General features: G+C 36.5%; 1 protein-coding gene across 2 annotated transcripts in view; it reads left to right on the forward strand.

The window, feature by feature from the left end:
* PAPOLG (poly(A) polymerase gamma) overlaps positions 1 to 9540 on the forward strand; it is a 29650-nt gene extending 20110 nt beyond the window's left edge. Inside the window, exons 13-23 of one of the 2 annotated variants that reach the window (XM_081156568.1) lie at positions 185 to 238; positions 1602 to 1721; positions 2137 to 2246; positions 4167 to 4288; positions 4518 to 4693; positions 5082 to 5170; positions 5304 to 5524; positions 6066 to 6131; positions 6304 to 6360; positions 8103 to 8222; positions 8367 to 8434. In XM_081156568.1, the coding sequence (XP_081012694.1) occupies positions 185 to 238; positions 1602 to 1721; positions 2137 to 2246; positions 4167 to 4288; positions 4518 to 4693; positions 5082 to 5170; positions 5304 to 5524; positions 6066 to 6131; positions 6304 to 6360; positions 8103 to 8201 (1114 nt within the window). In that variant the 3' untranslated portion in view covers positions 8202 to 8222; positions 8367 to 8434. Of the gene's footprint in view, positions 1 to 184; positions 239 to 1601; positions 1722 to 2136; positions 2247 to 4166; positions 4289 to 4517; positions 4694 to 5081; positions 5171 to 5303; positions 5525 to 6065; positions 6132 to 6303; positions 6361 to 8102 lie in introns of both variants that reach the window. The other variant, XM_081156567.1, reaches the window with a different exon arrangement.
* The last annotated feature ends 6240 nt before the right edge of the window (positions 9541 to 15780 follow it).

The raw sequence follows: 15780 nt of genomic DNA on the forward strand, positions 1-15780 counted from the left end.
TTAAATGCAGGGTCTGGAATTTTGTAAAAAATCAGAGTATGTTTTGATTTTCATAAACTGTGTGCCTGCATTAAGCTCTTTTTTTCATTGAGAGAGAAAGAAAAAGTAATGATGGAAAAGCAGGCACTAACAATGTTTATGCCTTTTTTTTTTTTTTCTGATTGTTGCTGAAAATTCTTCATAGACATTATATAGTATTGACTGCCAGTGCATCAACAGAAGAAAACCATCTAGAGTGGTAAGACTTATATTTCAAGTTCTCTACTTACTATATCATGGTAACATATTTATATGGTGCTTTACCATTTATAAAACATTTTATTTTCAAAATTATTAAATCTTAATGACTATTGTACATGACCATGGAGCATCACCCACTGATCTATATATTGTCTATGGCTGCTTTCCTGCTACAAGGCAGAGTTGAACATTTGCAACAGAAACAGTGGTGCACAAAGCCTAAAACATTTATTATCTGGCCCTTTACAGAGAAAGTTTGCCAGTTGTCTAGATTACCTTGAGGAATAATTCAGTGTTTTGTATATCTACTATTGGAGCACACATAGTTATTATATGTAAGCTTTTCTAGTGTTTAAAAGTAAAAATGTTCTGGTAGCTATTCTTTCTAATTTGTTTTTTAAATATGTTTTTATTTCAGGGAGAGGAAGGGGGGGAGAGATAGAAACATCAGTGTTGAGAGAGAATCATTGATTGCTGCCTCCTGCATGCTCCCCACTGGGCATGTGCCCCAACCAGGAATCTAACCATCACCTAGTTTATGGGTAGACAGTCAACCAATGAGCCACACCGGCCATTCTTTCTAATTCTTAAAATCATAAGTTAATATGATAGCTAACAGCAGTCACTTTTTTTTTTAAATATACCTTTATTGATTTTAGAGAGAGGAAGGGAAAAGGAGAGAGAGAGTTGAAACATCAGTGATGAGAGAGTCATCATTGATTTGCAGGCCCCTGACTAGAGATCGAGCCCACAAACTGGGCATGTGCCCTGACCGGGAATCGAACTACGATCTCCTGCATCCTAGGTGGATGCTCAGCCACTGAGCCAGGCCTGGCAGCAGTCACATTCCTTAAGTGAGATAGAAAGTTGCAAAAATCTGATGATGAAACTTTTGATATTTTAGTAGTAGCTGATCTGATTTTAGTGAATTTTTAAGTGCAATATCTAGTATCAATTTTGTGAAAATCAGAGCATGTGTATTTCATACACTAAGTGCCAGTTACTAGCTTTTAGATTACATTATTTAAACATATCTTAGCCTTAGGGTGTAGACATAAAATTTGAAAGTAGAAAAAGATTTAGAAACATTAACTATGCTCAAGTCATGACTATTTTATGGTCTTTACAGACAGGTATTTTAGATCAAGAACGTATTAAATAAATCAGTTCTTTTTAAAAAGGGAAAACAAATTCACTGAGTTACTTGTCATTTACTTGAGTGGTATTTTAAAGAGTCACTAATATGTTGGACTGAATTTTTTAAGTGAATATGTAGAGCATCATAGCTGATACACTGTTTGCTTTACTTGGATGTAGCTTCCAAATTTAATATGGAAAAATCTTGTCTTGTTGTACTTTAGGGTTGGGTTAGTAGAATCTAAAATCCGTGTACTTGTTGGAAACTTGGAGCGGAATGAATTTATTACTCTTGCCCATGTAAATCCCCAGTCATTCCCAGGAAATAAGGAACATTATAAAGAGTGAGTTAATTTATTTTTAATATTACATTTCTTAAACTACTGTTATTTAACATAGCATTGTTTAAGGTCAGTTGTGAGACTGTTGTTTAGCAGACATTGATGGAGGATGATACATTATGTATTTGAGTAGTCATGCATTAAAACAAAGTATATGCTATGTTCGTAGCCTACAGACCCCAGCAAAACCTCCATCACACTATTTGGAGGATCTTTAAGTATGCATTCAGTAAGTCATTTTCAAAGTCATTTAATCCTTATAACAACACAGTATAACTTACCAATGCTCTTGGTGAAGAGTTTGGCCAGACCGTTGAAATTTGTACTTACGCTTTCATAAACACCCAAGTTTTAATTACCAAATAGCATCTGTAAAATTGTGAAAAACTAATGGAAATTCTTAAATTTTGTTTTGTAGCAATAATTACGTATCAATGTGGTTCCTCGGAATAATTTTTCGGAGAGTAGAGAATGCAGAAAGTGTTAACATAGACTTGACATATGATATACAGTCATTTACTGATACAGGTAAGACTTTGTCATCATCGAGCAATGGTTCTCAACCTTGGCTGTAATGCAGTATTATCTGCCTAGGATCTGGCTGGCGGAATTTTTAACCCTTTGCGGTCGTATTAAATTTGGACATGGGTGTCGTACTGGTCGGAATTAATTTCCATTGAAAGAGCAGTGATACATAACATGCAAGATTATGAAGGATAAACAAGATTTATGAACTGATACATGAATGAATAGAGTTAAGATTGGTATGGTTCCTTGTTGTGGTGGCTGAGAGCAGACATACGACCGGAACGGTAAAAAAGCTTTGGTGGCTGAGAGTAGACAAACGACCGCAAAGGGTTAAAGTTCTACAGTTGGTTAAGTGAATCTGGTACATCCATATTATGAAAATCTGTGCTGCTATTAAAATAAAGGCATGATGAAACAATTTCCATGACATTAAGTAGGGGGGGAAATTGCAGAGCAGTGTATATAGTGCACTACCATTTATATGAGTAAAGAATATATTGCATGCTTGCTTATAAATAGAATATTTCTGAAAGGGTACATGCTTTTAAAAAAAGAAACTGGCAGAACTGGTTGCTTCTAGGTGTATTCAGGGTTAGTAGTGAGGAGACTTTACTGAATACTCCTGAACCCTTTTAGTTTTGTACCATGTGAATGTATTACCTGTTTTAAAACAGAAAGATTAAAGACACTCTTCAGGTGATTCTTAGTGTGCACAGCCAGGGTTTGTAATCACAGTCATAAAAATGACTTGATTTTTACTTTTTTTTTTACATGAAATAAGTATCAGTTAATACAGGCTTGCTGAATGTTTCACAATTAGTAAAAAGACTGTCTTTCACAGTCTTTTTAGCTCCCTAATAATACCTCTCTCTGGAATATCTTAATATAGCTATTATAAATTTGGAGTTGTCTTAATCTGGAATAGTGTGCATTCATACTATTACTATTCTTGATTTGGCTCGTCTGAGATTTCCAAATTCTTTTGAACTAGTCCTCACGTTTATCATAAAAGTGCACATTCCTGTGTATCACCTTGGAACTACTGAATCACACTCTGGGAGTGGAGCCAGAGAATCTGCAGGTTGAACAATCACTCCTAGTGATTCTTTTATCAGCAATCTGGAATGAAAACAGATACAAATTTTTTCATTCTAATTTGGGCTCAATTTTCAAAAATGAAGAGGGTAGGAAATTGTTTATTACAAATTTATAAAATGTTCTCCAGGTAGAGATACTGAAACCCCAAGACATTAAATAATTTACCGTATTTCACATAGTTACCATGCAAAAGAAGCCTTCCATCCCTGTCTTCAGTAAGCTTATAATGTAATTGGGTAATCACAGTTAACGTACATTAAATAATTTATGTGGTAGTTAATAAAACTGGTTTTCTTTTAAGGTATTTGAAAAGCACCTGGGTGGGAATCTAGGGTTGTGTGTATTCGGATCCCAGCACAGGCGTTCAGGGCTGTTCATCCTCATTTCCCTACCCGCATAGTAAGGATGTACTTCTAGATGGTTTCTGGCATCTGATATTCTATGATTGGTGTAGTAAAAGAAGCTTCATGGAGAAGGAGAGCTTGAATTGCATCTTGGATATTTGGAATAAGAATTGGGCAAATAATTTTGAGAAGAGATTTCCTTTTGGGAAAATAGCAGAAAACAAGATTTGGATAAAACCTTTTTTTCTATACATTTATATTGTTAATGAGATTTGATTTGGAGAAAGTCTTAGAAATTGGACATGAGAAAACTAGTCAGTATTTAAATAGGACTGTGTCCTGATGAGACCGTTTCAGAAATATTTGTTCTATAAAAGGAGTGTGTGTTTGTGTAGTGATGAGTATGCATTTCAGAAAAAGAAAACAGAGCACTTGGTTCAGAAGGAAGTTTCCATTTAACATATTGACATTGTTACAGTGTACAGACAGGCAAACAATATAAACATGCTAAAGGAGGGAATGAAAATCGAAGCAACTCATGTTAAAAAAAAACAACTTCATCACTATCTTCCAGCAGAGATTCTTCAAAAGAAGAAAAAGGTGAGTTTGTAATTTTACCTCTCCCGTATGGTTCCTGGGTCCAAATTTGCATTCTTACAGCTCCCAAACCTATGGAGAAGAAAGAGGGGCAGTGTAGACAATTCAGTCTAAGACCAGAATCTCACCTTCATTACTTACAAAAGATACTTTGTTTTATATGTACTTCAGAATTGAAAAGTCATTGTTCTCATTTGCTTTTTGAAATCCTAAAAGCTTTCCCCCCTTTCAGCAAAGTCTTTCTGATGTCAATCGAAGTTCAAGTGGACCTCAATCCAAAAGATCATCTCTGGATAGCAATTGTTTGGATAGCTCCAGAGACACTGATAATGGAACACCTTTTAATTCCCCAGTGTCTACAAACAAACCTTCCAAGCCTGATATTTCTCCTTCAGGAGAAACAGAAAGGTCTGTATTTCAAAATTGTCCTTTCAGTCTTTAGCTTATTTGACGATAATGTAAACTTTTCTATACCTTTTCTAATACCTTTTTAAATAGTTAAATAAATTTATTTTATTAGGTGTTTGTTTAGAAATACTGGAGAATTTTTGGTAATCTTATGGGACATGGTATAAGTTTATGAATATGTGGGACTAGATTAGTATACAGAAATGCACGTTTTTTTGTTTTAATTTTTTTCTCAATTCTCACTGCATCCTGTGCCTTTTCCTCCCCTTTTCTCTTCAATGAAATATTAAAGTGGGAGTACTTGAAAGAAGTAATCCTAAATGTTAAAAGTGGTTTAAATAAGTAAAATTTTAATTATTTAATGATGATAATTTAACACTGTTAATAGGAATAACGCTGAGCCTGCTGCTGTAATTGTGGAAAAGCCACTGAGTGTTCTGCCAGCTCAAGGACTATCTATTCCAGTCATTGGTGCAAGTAGGTTTCTACACTTTTGTTAGTAATTATTCTAACAAAATGTACCTGTACATTATTTATATGTTTATTTAATTACTACATATATATTTATATAGTAATATATATATTTACTATAATCTTTTTTCCTTTTCAGAAGTTGACTCTGTAGTAAAAGCTGTATCACCCCCAGCTGTGTGCACCATTCCTACTGTAGTAGGACGAAATGTTATTCCTAGGATCACAACACCCCACAATCCTGTCCAGGGACAACTACATCTAAATGGAATGGCAAATATAACTAAAAATGTTGTGCCCAAGAGATCCCACTCCCCGTCTGTAGATATGTCTTCAAAGAGGTTGAAAGATATAGAAAAGGTAAAGTTGAAACTTTAGTGGTGATTCAGTAGTCGATTTTTTAAAAGTTAATTTTAAAAGAGTACTAAAGAAACTCAATTCTCCATAGCCATCTTAGTGTTCTATTAGGATTTAACTGTTTAAAAAGAATATCCTAACCCTAAAGGAACAATTCTAATTGTTCATCCTAAATTCAAATTACTAATGTATCTGAAAACTTGAATGATTAATATAAGTTTCTTCTTACACAGAAGTCATTACTGGTAACTAAACAGTCATATTTATTGTGTATTATAATGTTGATCTCCTCTGCCTCCAGTAGAGGGTGGTAAAACTATTTTATTTGTTATAAACTGAATTGTTTTAACCAAAAGATCAGTCATACTGTAAAAATTAAGGGTAGTCGTCAAATTCAAACTAATATAAATTCTCTTCTGTAATCAACCCATGTTTGTAAGTAGTTTTTATGATAGCCTAATCACTAATTAGTTTCTCAGTTTATATAGATTTTGTATGTTTTTTGTAGGTAATAATAGCAATCATTTTAATGTTTATATTTTAGTTTATTCGACTTGAATCAAAGTTTAAGGAATCGCGTGCTGCTGAAAACAGAAAAAGAAAATCAGTGGTAAATATATTAATAGTGTGCTTCAAAATACTTTTAATGAGGCATGTATCAGGAAAAGTACTATATTTGAAAGTAGATCAGATCTGTCAAGTTTTCTTTTATTTCATGTAGAAATAAATGTTTGTGTATAGGTGAGAAAGTTTACACTTGTATATAATTCTTCTGTTTTTAGGATGCCATTGGGGGAGAATGTATGCCTATTCCAACTATTGATACTTCACGCAAAAAGGTAACAGATAGTCTTACTGATAGGTAATATACCTAGGTTAAAATGTATAGTTAATGTACAGGTACAAAAAGTTTATTAAGAGCCTAGCACTGGGTGAAGGGGAAGGGTAATAAGATTTTGTCCCTATCTTCAAAAGACCGGCAATATAGTTGGGAGTTGGGAGTGGAAATAGCAAACAAAGTATCTGATCCTAAATATATGTACTTCAAAAGTCTAGAATAAATGAAGTAGTTTAAGACTTCATGATTTATTCATATTATATTCAACCTTTGTTTTTTATTTATCTTTAAAGAAGCAGTTTAGTGCCCAGCACAGTAATTTCTTAACCAAGACTGTATAGTATATCTTTTATGGTACACCACTGCTTACTGTCAAAATTTAGGTTTGATAGTTAGGAATTGTATTTATTAATATTTTGAAGGAATCAAATGTGCCAGTGTACACACTGAGTACCTTAAAACATGAGCTAAAGAGCCCCTAAACCTCAATTTAAAAATCTATTTTTCGAACAATTAAGATTGAAACTAATAATATAGTAGTGTTAAGCATGGTTAAACTGATAAGCAGGTCCTCAAAAGTCAACCTTGTGTAAGGTAGAGAAAGTCCTTCTCTGAGAGTTTACAGTGAACAAGAACAAAATGGCTTATCTTCACACACACACACCCATTAAAGAATAAAGTGCTTCTTATCACAGTCAGCCGTCGCCCTAGCAGGTTCCCCAGGATGTATTCTAAATGACCATTCTAAAGCAAAATAGAAAGTATGCTCATATTTTCTATTAGTTGTAGAATTTGTAAAATTGCTTTTCACAGAGTGGGTCACAAAAAATATGGGCATATAATTAAAATATGGGTGTTATAATGGAAGAAAAGGCTTTGAAATGGATATTGAAGTATGAAAGCATGAAATGACAAGTCTGGGTTTTGCTTTAAAATATTGCATGTATAAAGGGTAAGGGCATAAGCCAAACAAATGTGGCAAGATGCTAATAATGTCCGAGTCTTGGTTGTGGCATCTAAGCCTTCATTGTCCTATTTTCTATTTTTACATATGTTTGAAGTTTTTCATGTTATTTTGAATGGATGTGGATATCGTATAGATATTTGTTTAGCCAAGGTAGTATGCAAGAAGAATTAACTCTTGTGGTCATCTTTGACAAGAAACTAACATACTGTTTCTATCACACAACTGTATTTTAGGTGTCTTCATTTCTCAGTTTCTTAGACTTCGGCCTTCATTATATAATAATCTTTAGTACTCTCAAAAGTTCTCATATACACGTCCCTGAATTTCACAGTGTTCTTCATGAATATTACAGAAACTGAGGGATGTAACCGCATATCAAATTTTCCTCCATAACTAACACATTCATTTTACACCTCACACCCTAAGAGTTTCCTGTTTCGTGACCAAGCTCTTCCTATTTCTCTTACCATTGCCTGACTTGAGGAGGACTGCTCTGTTTCTCAGTCCAGCAGTAGTCGTTGATTTAGCAAAGTCCTCTTTCCTGTACATCACACTCTTTGTACTTTCATCCTTTTTGTGTCCCTCTGCTTTTCATCTTTGTTAGAAAAAAACAAACCTCCAAACAAGAAATGCCCATCAACGTTGGGATAAAATATTCAACACATACTTGAGTGTTTAGGAGCTTAAGGGATTTGGAAGAAAACTCAGTTGTGACTGGTTTACTAGTTGAGCCTTATATTTGCTTTCCCTTCTTTGTTTCTATTTCTTCCTACTAGAGACTGCCCAGTAAAGAACTACCAGATTCATCATCTCCAGTTCCAGCAAGTAACATTCGTGTCATCAAAAATTCTATTCGACTGACCCTTAATCGGTAAAAGCAGTGCCTCCTTATTTAGGTGAATATGCAATCATTAGTGACACAGATGCAGCCACTTTTTAAAAAATAGAAGTGGTTGTCATACATAAAATAAGGTGAAAGTTACAGTCATCGGTCTGACAACCTTCAAGTGGTTTTTGAACTCTCACACTTTGACCTGCAGATGCTGTAGCATCCTCTCATTGATTGCTACGTACATTTCTCTGAAGATCACCTGCTGTCAAATTGTCATCTACAACTTTATGGCTTTGTGTTGGAGGTTTTACTGCCTTAACTTTTGACGCTTATTTCTCTATTATGGGAACCAGTTCTTGGCTCTTTGGACACTGATAAAACAAGTCCTGAACTCCCCCTTTTTCCTCCTTTTTTTTTTTGGTCTTTTTTTTTGTTTTTGTTTTTGTTCTGGTCTTATGTTGTAATCATTGTATAGAATTGAAAAAGTTGAAAACAAAAAAAAAAAATTGTCTTGTAATTTTCCAAATGTTAACAACATTTATTTTAGCATTGAAACCACTTTGTGAAACCTGAGATGAACGAATGTGAGGTATCTTCTGCTTTCCTCATTTATGTAGATGTACTTATTGTCTTCTATTAATTTAAATTATTTTTTTCCAGATTGGCACATGGAATATTTAAATTTTCATTTTTTGTGTGCCTTTCTGTCCAAATGTTACATAGTTACCAGGGAGGATTAGTCTAGTGATTACATAAGAGTTGGCCACCATAAATTCTCTATATTTTGCCTCCTATGGAGGCCTTCAAAATGCATCTTTATCAAAATAGAACCAGAATACTAAAAATCAGTATATGAAAGGTGAAATTGTTACATATCCTATTTCATGCCATTCTTGTTAGCTGGCTGGTATTTTTTACTGAGTAATAACTCATTCCAGCATCAACAAGATACCTTTAAGTATGACAAACTTGTATTTTTGAGGTGTGAAATTAAATTGGCATGATAATTCCTGACCATTACTTACCCCACAACTTCACCCATTTTCTTCATGGACTAGGCATGCAAAAATAAGCAGTGGATTTTATTGAAACCTAAAGGCATTTTTGAATGATATTGTTACCAACCATTAATTGGCTCAGGACCTTTGTAATTTTTATTTAACTATATGAGTTGTCTTTTTTTACACTGCTTTTTTCAGTGCATTTCGTAATGTTTTTTAAGTTTTCACGAACGCATGCTCAGTTTATTAAAATCCATAACCATGTAATTCTTGTAATATGTTGATTCAGTGTTTTGTAAATGAAGTCGTATGTATTTTCAGAGTATTTTTGTATGTACTGTAAGATACCATCTTTTCAAAGAGAAAACTTTAAAACCTTTACTGTCTCTCTTTAGTCTAATTTTTAAAATATGGATTATGCTTGAACTATTCTTAAAATGAAAATGAATAGATTACACAGCAAGGAATGCTGGTATATATTACCTTATTCAGCTTTCACTCAGCATTTAGTAGATCCAGTAGGAAAAACACAAATGGTGCATTTGAATAATGCAGGGAAAATACTTGGTTGTGTATTTTATAGGGACAGCTTTTAGCCAGTGGAGTAATAGCAGTTCATTTTCTCTTGTGAGCCCTTTACCATTGATTGAAATACTTGAATTCTGATTGTCAAAGAGCAGTATCCTTCCCCTCCCACTCCTGTTTCATGACCCCTGTGTCTCTGAAATTAAACTTCCAGTGTTTCACGTGTACAAAGAAAAGCTTCCTAGAAGTAAAGAAGAGGAAAGAAAAAATAATCGTTCCATTATTCACTTTTGAGAAGAATGTATATTCTGCAGCTTTGGGGTGAAATGTTCTGTAAATGTCAATTAAGCCCATCTGATCTGTGATCTAGTGTGTCATTTAGGGTCACTGTTTTCTTGCTGATTTTTTTCTGGAACGTCTATCCAGTGAAGTCAGTGGGGTGTTAAAGTCCCCTACTATGACTGTGTTGCTGTCAATCTTTCAAAGTCCTCCAGAAGTTTTTTTATATATTTAGGTGCTCATATTGGGTGCATATATGTTTACCAGGGTTATATCCTCTTGTTGGAGCATTCCCTTTAGTATTATGTAGTAACCTTCATTGTCTCTTGTTATGGTCTTCATTTTGAGGTCGATTTTGTCAGATATGAGTATTGCTACCCCAGTTTTTTTTCATTTCCATTTGCATGGAAAATTTTTTTCCATCCCTTCACTTTCATCGTGTGTGAGTCGTTTGTTCTGAGGTGGGTCTCTTGTCAACAGCATATATATGGGTCTTGGTTTTTTATCCATTCAGCTACCCTGTGTCTTTTGATTGGAGCATTTATTCCATTTACATTTAAGGTTATTATTATAGGAACTTATCGCCATTTTTATTCTTTATGCCTGTTTCTCTATATATATTTATTATTATTACAGCAGTCCCTTTAACGTTTCTTGTATTGCTAGTTTGGTGGTGATAAACTGCTTTAGCCTTATTTTGTCTGGAAAGCTCCTTAATTCACCATCTATCTTGAATGATAGTCTTGCTGGATAGAGTAGTCTTGGTTTCAGATCCTTGTTTTTTATTACATTGAATACTTCATGCCATTCCCTTTTGGTCTGTAGATTTTCTGATGAGAAATCAGCTAACAGCCTTATGGGAGCTACTTTGTAGGTAACAAATTGCTTTTCTCTTATTGCTTTAAGATTCTCTCTTTAATTTTTGGCATTTTAATTATGTGTCTGGGCTTCTTTGGGTTCTTCTTGCTTGGGACTCTCTGTGCCTCCTGAACTTGTGTGACTTTTTCCTTCACCAGGTTCAGGAAGTTTTCTGCCATTGTTTCTTCAAACAGGTTCTCTATCTCTTGGTCACTTTCTTTACCTTATGGTACTCCTATGATGCAAATATTGTTATATTTCATGTTGTCCCACAGCTCCCTTAAATGGTCCTCCTGTTTTGGGGTGGGTTTTTTTTTGATTCTCTAATTGAGTGATTTTTTTCTACCCTGCCCATATTTTATTTCACTGCTCCAGTCCTCAGCTTCCTTTAATCTGCTGTTTATTCCTTCCAGTGTATTCTTTATTTCTGCTGTGTCATTCTTCATTTCTGACTGGTTATTTTTCATAGTTTCTATATCTTTTCTCATGCTGTTTAACATCTTTATAATCACTACTCTGAACTCTATACTGATAAATTGCTTATCTCCATTTCATTTAGCTCTTCTGGAGAATTCTCTTCTTTCAAAATGTTTCCCCATTTTGGCTGCCTGTTTGGGTTTGTTTCTATGTATTAGGTAGATCTGCTATGACTCCCAGTCTTGGTAGTGTGGCCTTATGTAGTGGGTGACCTGTGGGACCCAGTGGCACAGTCTCCTTGGTTACCAGACCTGGGTGCTCTTAATAATGTCCCTTGTGCACATTGTGTGGAACCTCTTGATGTAATTGAGTCTTGATTGCTATTGGCCCATTCATGCATGGGCTCGATCCTCAGGCTGGCTGACAGGCTCAACCACCAACACAGTGTGCAGGCTGCTGTGCAGTTGCTTATCACACAAAGCAGAATTCTCCTCTGCAGGGTTTGGAGCCTGCTGGTATCTCCCTGTGGATAAACTGCTTGTGGAGCTTATTTGGTCCTGCTGTGTTGTCCAAAGCTAGCCACTGGGTTTATTGGTTTGAGGCCTTTTCGGATGGTCTCTGGTGCAGACCAATGTCAGATGCTGTTTGTGACTGGCCCTGAGTACCCTGTTTAGACCTATCAGTGATCCACAGCTTGTGGTTCCCTCTGCTGGGGCTGGATGCGTGTGGGAAGGACCAAGCTGTGCACCAAGGTCTGCTTTTCCTAGTCGAGGGCTCTGAGGCAGGTCAGGAAAAGACTTAAAGCACCCAGAGATCTGTCTCTGCCTGCAGGCTGATTGTTATTCTCAGTCACTTAATGAGCATCAGGCTGTAGACCACAGCAGGGCCTAAACTCCACAGGGTGAGGCAAGAGGGTTTCCAGTGGGTGGGGTAATTTTCCCCCAGGCTAAAGCTACATTAATGGGAAAGATCTGCCTAAGATAGGTGGGGCTGCTGTATGGGGTAATGACGCAGCACAGGGATCCTGGCAGCTGTCCTCTCTGCTCTTTCCCTGCCGAGCCACCAACCCCAGATTCTCATGCAGCTCTGGTCCACCCTGCCCTCCCACTGCCTGAGCCCAAGGTTAGTAGCTGCAAATGCTGTCTGTTGCCTTGGCTTTTTAAGGGAGTATCTGCATTTCTATCCCTCTCTCCCTGTCGGATGTTATGTGGGCACCTTTCCCAGTTCTGGTGCTCTGGGCTGGGGAGCCTGGTTTGGGGTTTAGACCCCAGACTTCTCAGGTGAACCCCCTGCAGCTGAGATATCCCTCTGGAATTTTAGCTGCTGCATGTGGGAGCCTGGCCAGCCCTCTCATGCCTCTGCACTTCCTACCAGTCTCTGTGAGGTCTCCGCTTTACGTCCTTGGTTATGAGGGTGCCCTCCAGCTTGTCTTTAGTTGGTTTATCAAGATGTTTTTCTGTATTTTAGTTGTAATTCCAGTTTGGTCCTAAGAGAATGTCACTGTAGATTCCACTTAATCCATCACCGTCTTGGAATCTCCCCGTTATTCACTTTTTACATAGCAAAAGACAAGAATGAAATCCTACAATCAAGTTGTAGCTTCCTTAGCAAAGCTGTTCTCTTAGCTGAACATTTTCTAAGTCAATGACTTTCTTTTCAGTTTCCAGTCTTCATTTCCTGGCCTCGGAGCCAGCTTCCATGCGGGCAGGGCCCTCATCATGGGTGTGCTTCCTTCCCGAGTCTTTATCTTTTCCACTGTTCCTCGCTACATTCTCAGTATGCTGTCTGCCAGTCCCATGTCTCTTTGAACTTCCACCCCAGTTTCTGTATTCACTATTCTGACCGCATCCTGCACCCAGAAAGGTCAGGTCCAGGAGCGGCCCGCAAGCATCCTGGCCCAAGGGTTGTGGTGCGTGGCTGCCAGCTTGGACTCCTCCCTCTGTACATGGTGCTCTTGGTCCCTCTCCCAGTCTTTGCCTCAGCTCTGGTGCTTCTCCAAATCATGCTCTTGGGCTTTGTCCCTCAGTTTCTCTCTGTCCTGGTCCCAAGTGTCCCTTCTTCCCTGTGGATTCTCCTTGTCTCTGTCCCTGAGAAGATGCTCCTGGATCTGTGGCCAGACTTTGTCCCCTGCCCTCTCTGCAGTTGGCCTCCCGGTCTGGGTCCTTGGGCTTCTGCTCCTTGGACTCTGGGACGTCCGTGTTGAGTCCTTATGTAGCTTCTTTTCCTTGTGTTTCTTATCTTCCCTGGAAGTACCCTACTGTGCAGCCCAAAGGTGTTTTCTAAGGTCATCTGCTTTCCATGTATCATCTTTGGTTCTTCTCTTCCTGGACTCCATTGGACTTCCTGGACTTCTCTTGCTGGCTCAGGAGGCTGTTCTGCACTACACAGCCCTGGGAGGAGAGGCCCACAGTGTTGTATCCTCCTGTATTCAAATATTTTGAGATTTGTTTTACCAATACTCTATTTGAGAAAAGGTGAATGATTAGGAAAGGACTAAGTGTCATCTGACTTCAAACTTTAAAAAAATCTTTAGTAACGGATTTGATTAGAATTTGTGATGTGTTTGCATTTCTCTAGTATCTTCCTATTATCCCCTTCAATTATCAGCCTTCAAAATCTCTTTAAGCATCCCCCATACATCCATGTTTACCTGTAGTATATAAACAGATTCCTTGGAGTGACTAGTGGAGTTTTTCTTTAATAAGAAAGCAATAGGCTTAACCCTTGTACTATAATATAATCATTTCTCTTGTTTTAAGGGTCCATTCAACATGGGATTAAGACATAGCCAGTGGTTCAAGTTGGACCTCTCAAATATAGCATTCTTCAGCCTGTTTGATAACTGGGAGTTGAGATGCTTTTGAGATGGTGGGCTTGGTCAGAAATGAAGTGTTTTTCATCCTGAACAGTAGGTAGATGTTTAGTACATTTTGTTACCATTGTAGGAGACCGCTATTGTACTGGTTCCAAGTAAATAAAGGGAAAGCATGATCGGGGGGGGGGGGGGAGGGGGGGTTATGTTACAAGGGACTAAGTAGATGTGTTTGATTTCACTTGTGAAACTATACTTAGAAATACTTTTTAAGTGAACTCTGTTACTCATTATGTAGAGACACGTTTATTTTCACAAGGGTATTAAATTTTAATCTCATTTTTCAGTGACTGGCTCTGAAAAATAGTATATATCAAAGGAAAACAATTATCTGCTAGTTTACCCTTAGGGACAATTTGAGACAGGATTCATGGCTTAAAATCTTATAAAATTGGGGCAGGAGAATGAATTTTAAAAGAGTACATTGGTGCTTACAGTAAGAATAACTTAGTCTTAAGGCAGCAATTTAATAACATTAAAATGCTTACCATAAAAGCAGTAAAGTGAAGATGGACAATATTGAGATGAACTAGTCTTATTTTCCACTTTCCCACAGCTTTGAAATCAGAATTTCTAATTTAGGTGTCACGGACCATAGGGAATCCTTTGCAAATGTTGTATATAAGAAGTTTTTGTTTATATGCATTTTTCTGGGGGGAAATTCAAAACTTTAATCACCTTATCAAAGTGGTTCATGATCCTCAAAAAGGTGGGCAGTTAGGAACCACAACTATCCAGATTTGAATAATCCTGGACTCTGGGGAGTTTTTCCATAAGATTTTTCTGTGGTATATTTCTGAAAATGTACTGTGGCTCCTAACAAGTAAAGTGGGCTGATAGAGGACCCCGTACATTAAATTCTCTCCAAATGTCCTCCTGTTAATTCAGACTCATCAACAGGGTCAAACTGTAGTTCAACAAATTTCAACCTAAAATTGATCAGAGTGGAATAGCTTAGAATGACCATTAGAAATGGTAGAAAGTACAATTAATCGTTAAAGATCCTAATCTTTTGACTTCAGTGGCATTAAAGTTTTGTCCCTCCATGTTTGTGGTTCAGACTAGAGTGTACTGAACAGACCAATAAATAGAACTTTAGTTTTAAAAATATTTTTTATAAATAGAATTTTGTGTGAGTTTAAATAAGTAACTGCCTATTAAATCTTCCAAAGCTTAGAATTAAGTTATGATGATAGTGATAAATAGTGCAGATGATAGAAGAAAACCAGACTCGATAATGGCAACTACATATTTCCTTAGGATTTTTTCAAAAGAATTGTACAAGGTCAGATCCTTCCCAAATTCCCTATTTTTTCTGAAATAATTTTTCTGATATAATTTTATATTTGAAGTCAGTTGAACATGAGATTATTATCAGACTTACTATAATTTTTAAGCTATTGCTACACTTTAGCAAAGATCCACATAATTACCTTATAAAGTATTTAGGATATCTTTGAGGTAAATGGTGCTACATCACTGACTCCACAATGTTATGTAAGATGAATGAAGCTGCTTGTGTAGATCATATTAATTTTTCCTACCATTTATTTGGATTGTCTTATTTCTTAGTTGTACACATGAGCCTCATTATTTGTCTGGAATAAGTAATCAAATAAACTTGCTTTGATAAATAGGTGTTGATGATTGATATTATTTGGGAGTAACTT

Source organism: Miniopterus schreibersii (assembly GCF_964146895.1).
Source record: "Miniopterus schreibersii genome assembly, chromosome: 13".
NCBI lineage: Eukaryota > Metazoa > Chordata > Mammalia > Chiroptera > Miniopteridae > Miniopterus > Miniopterus schreibersii.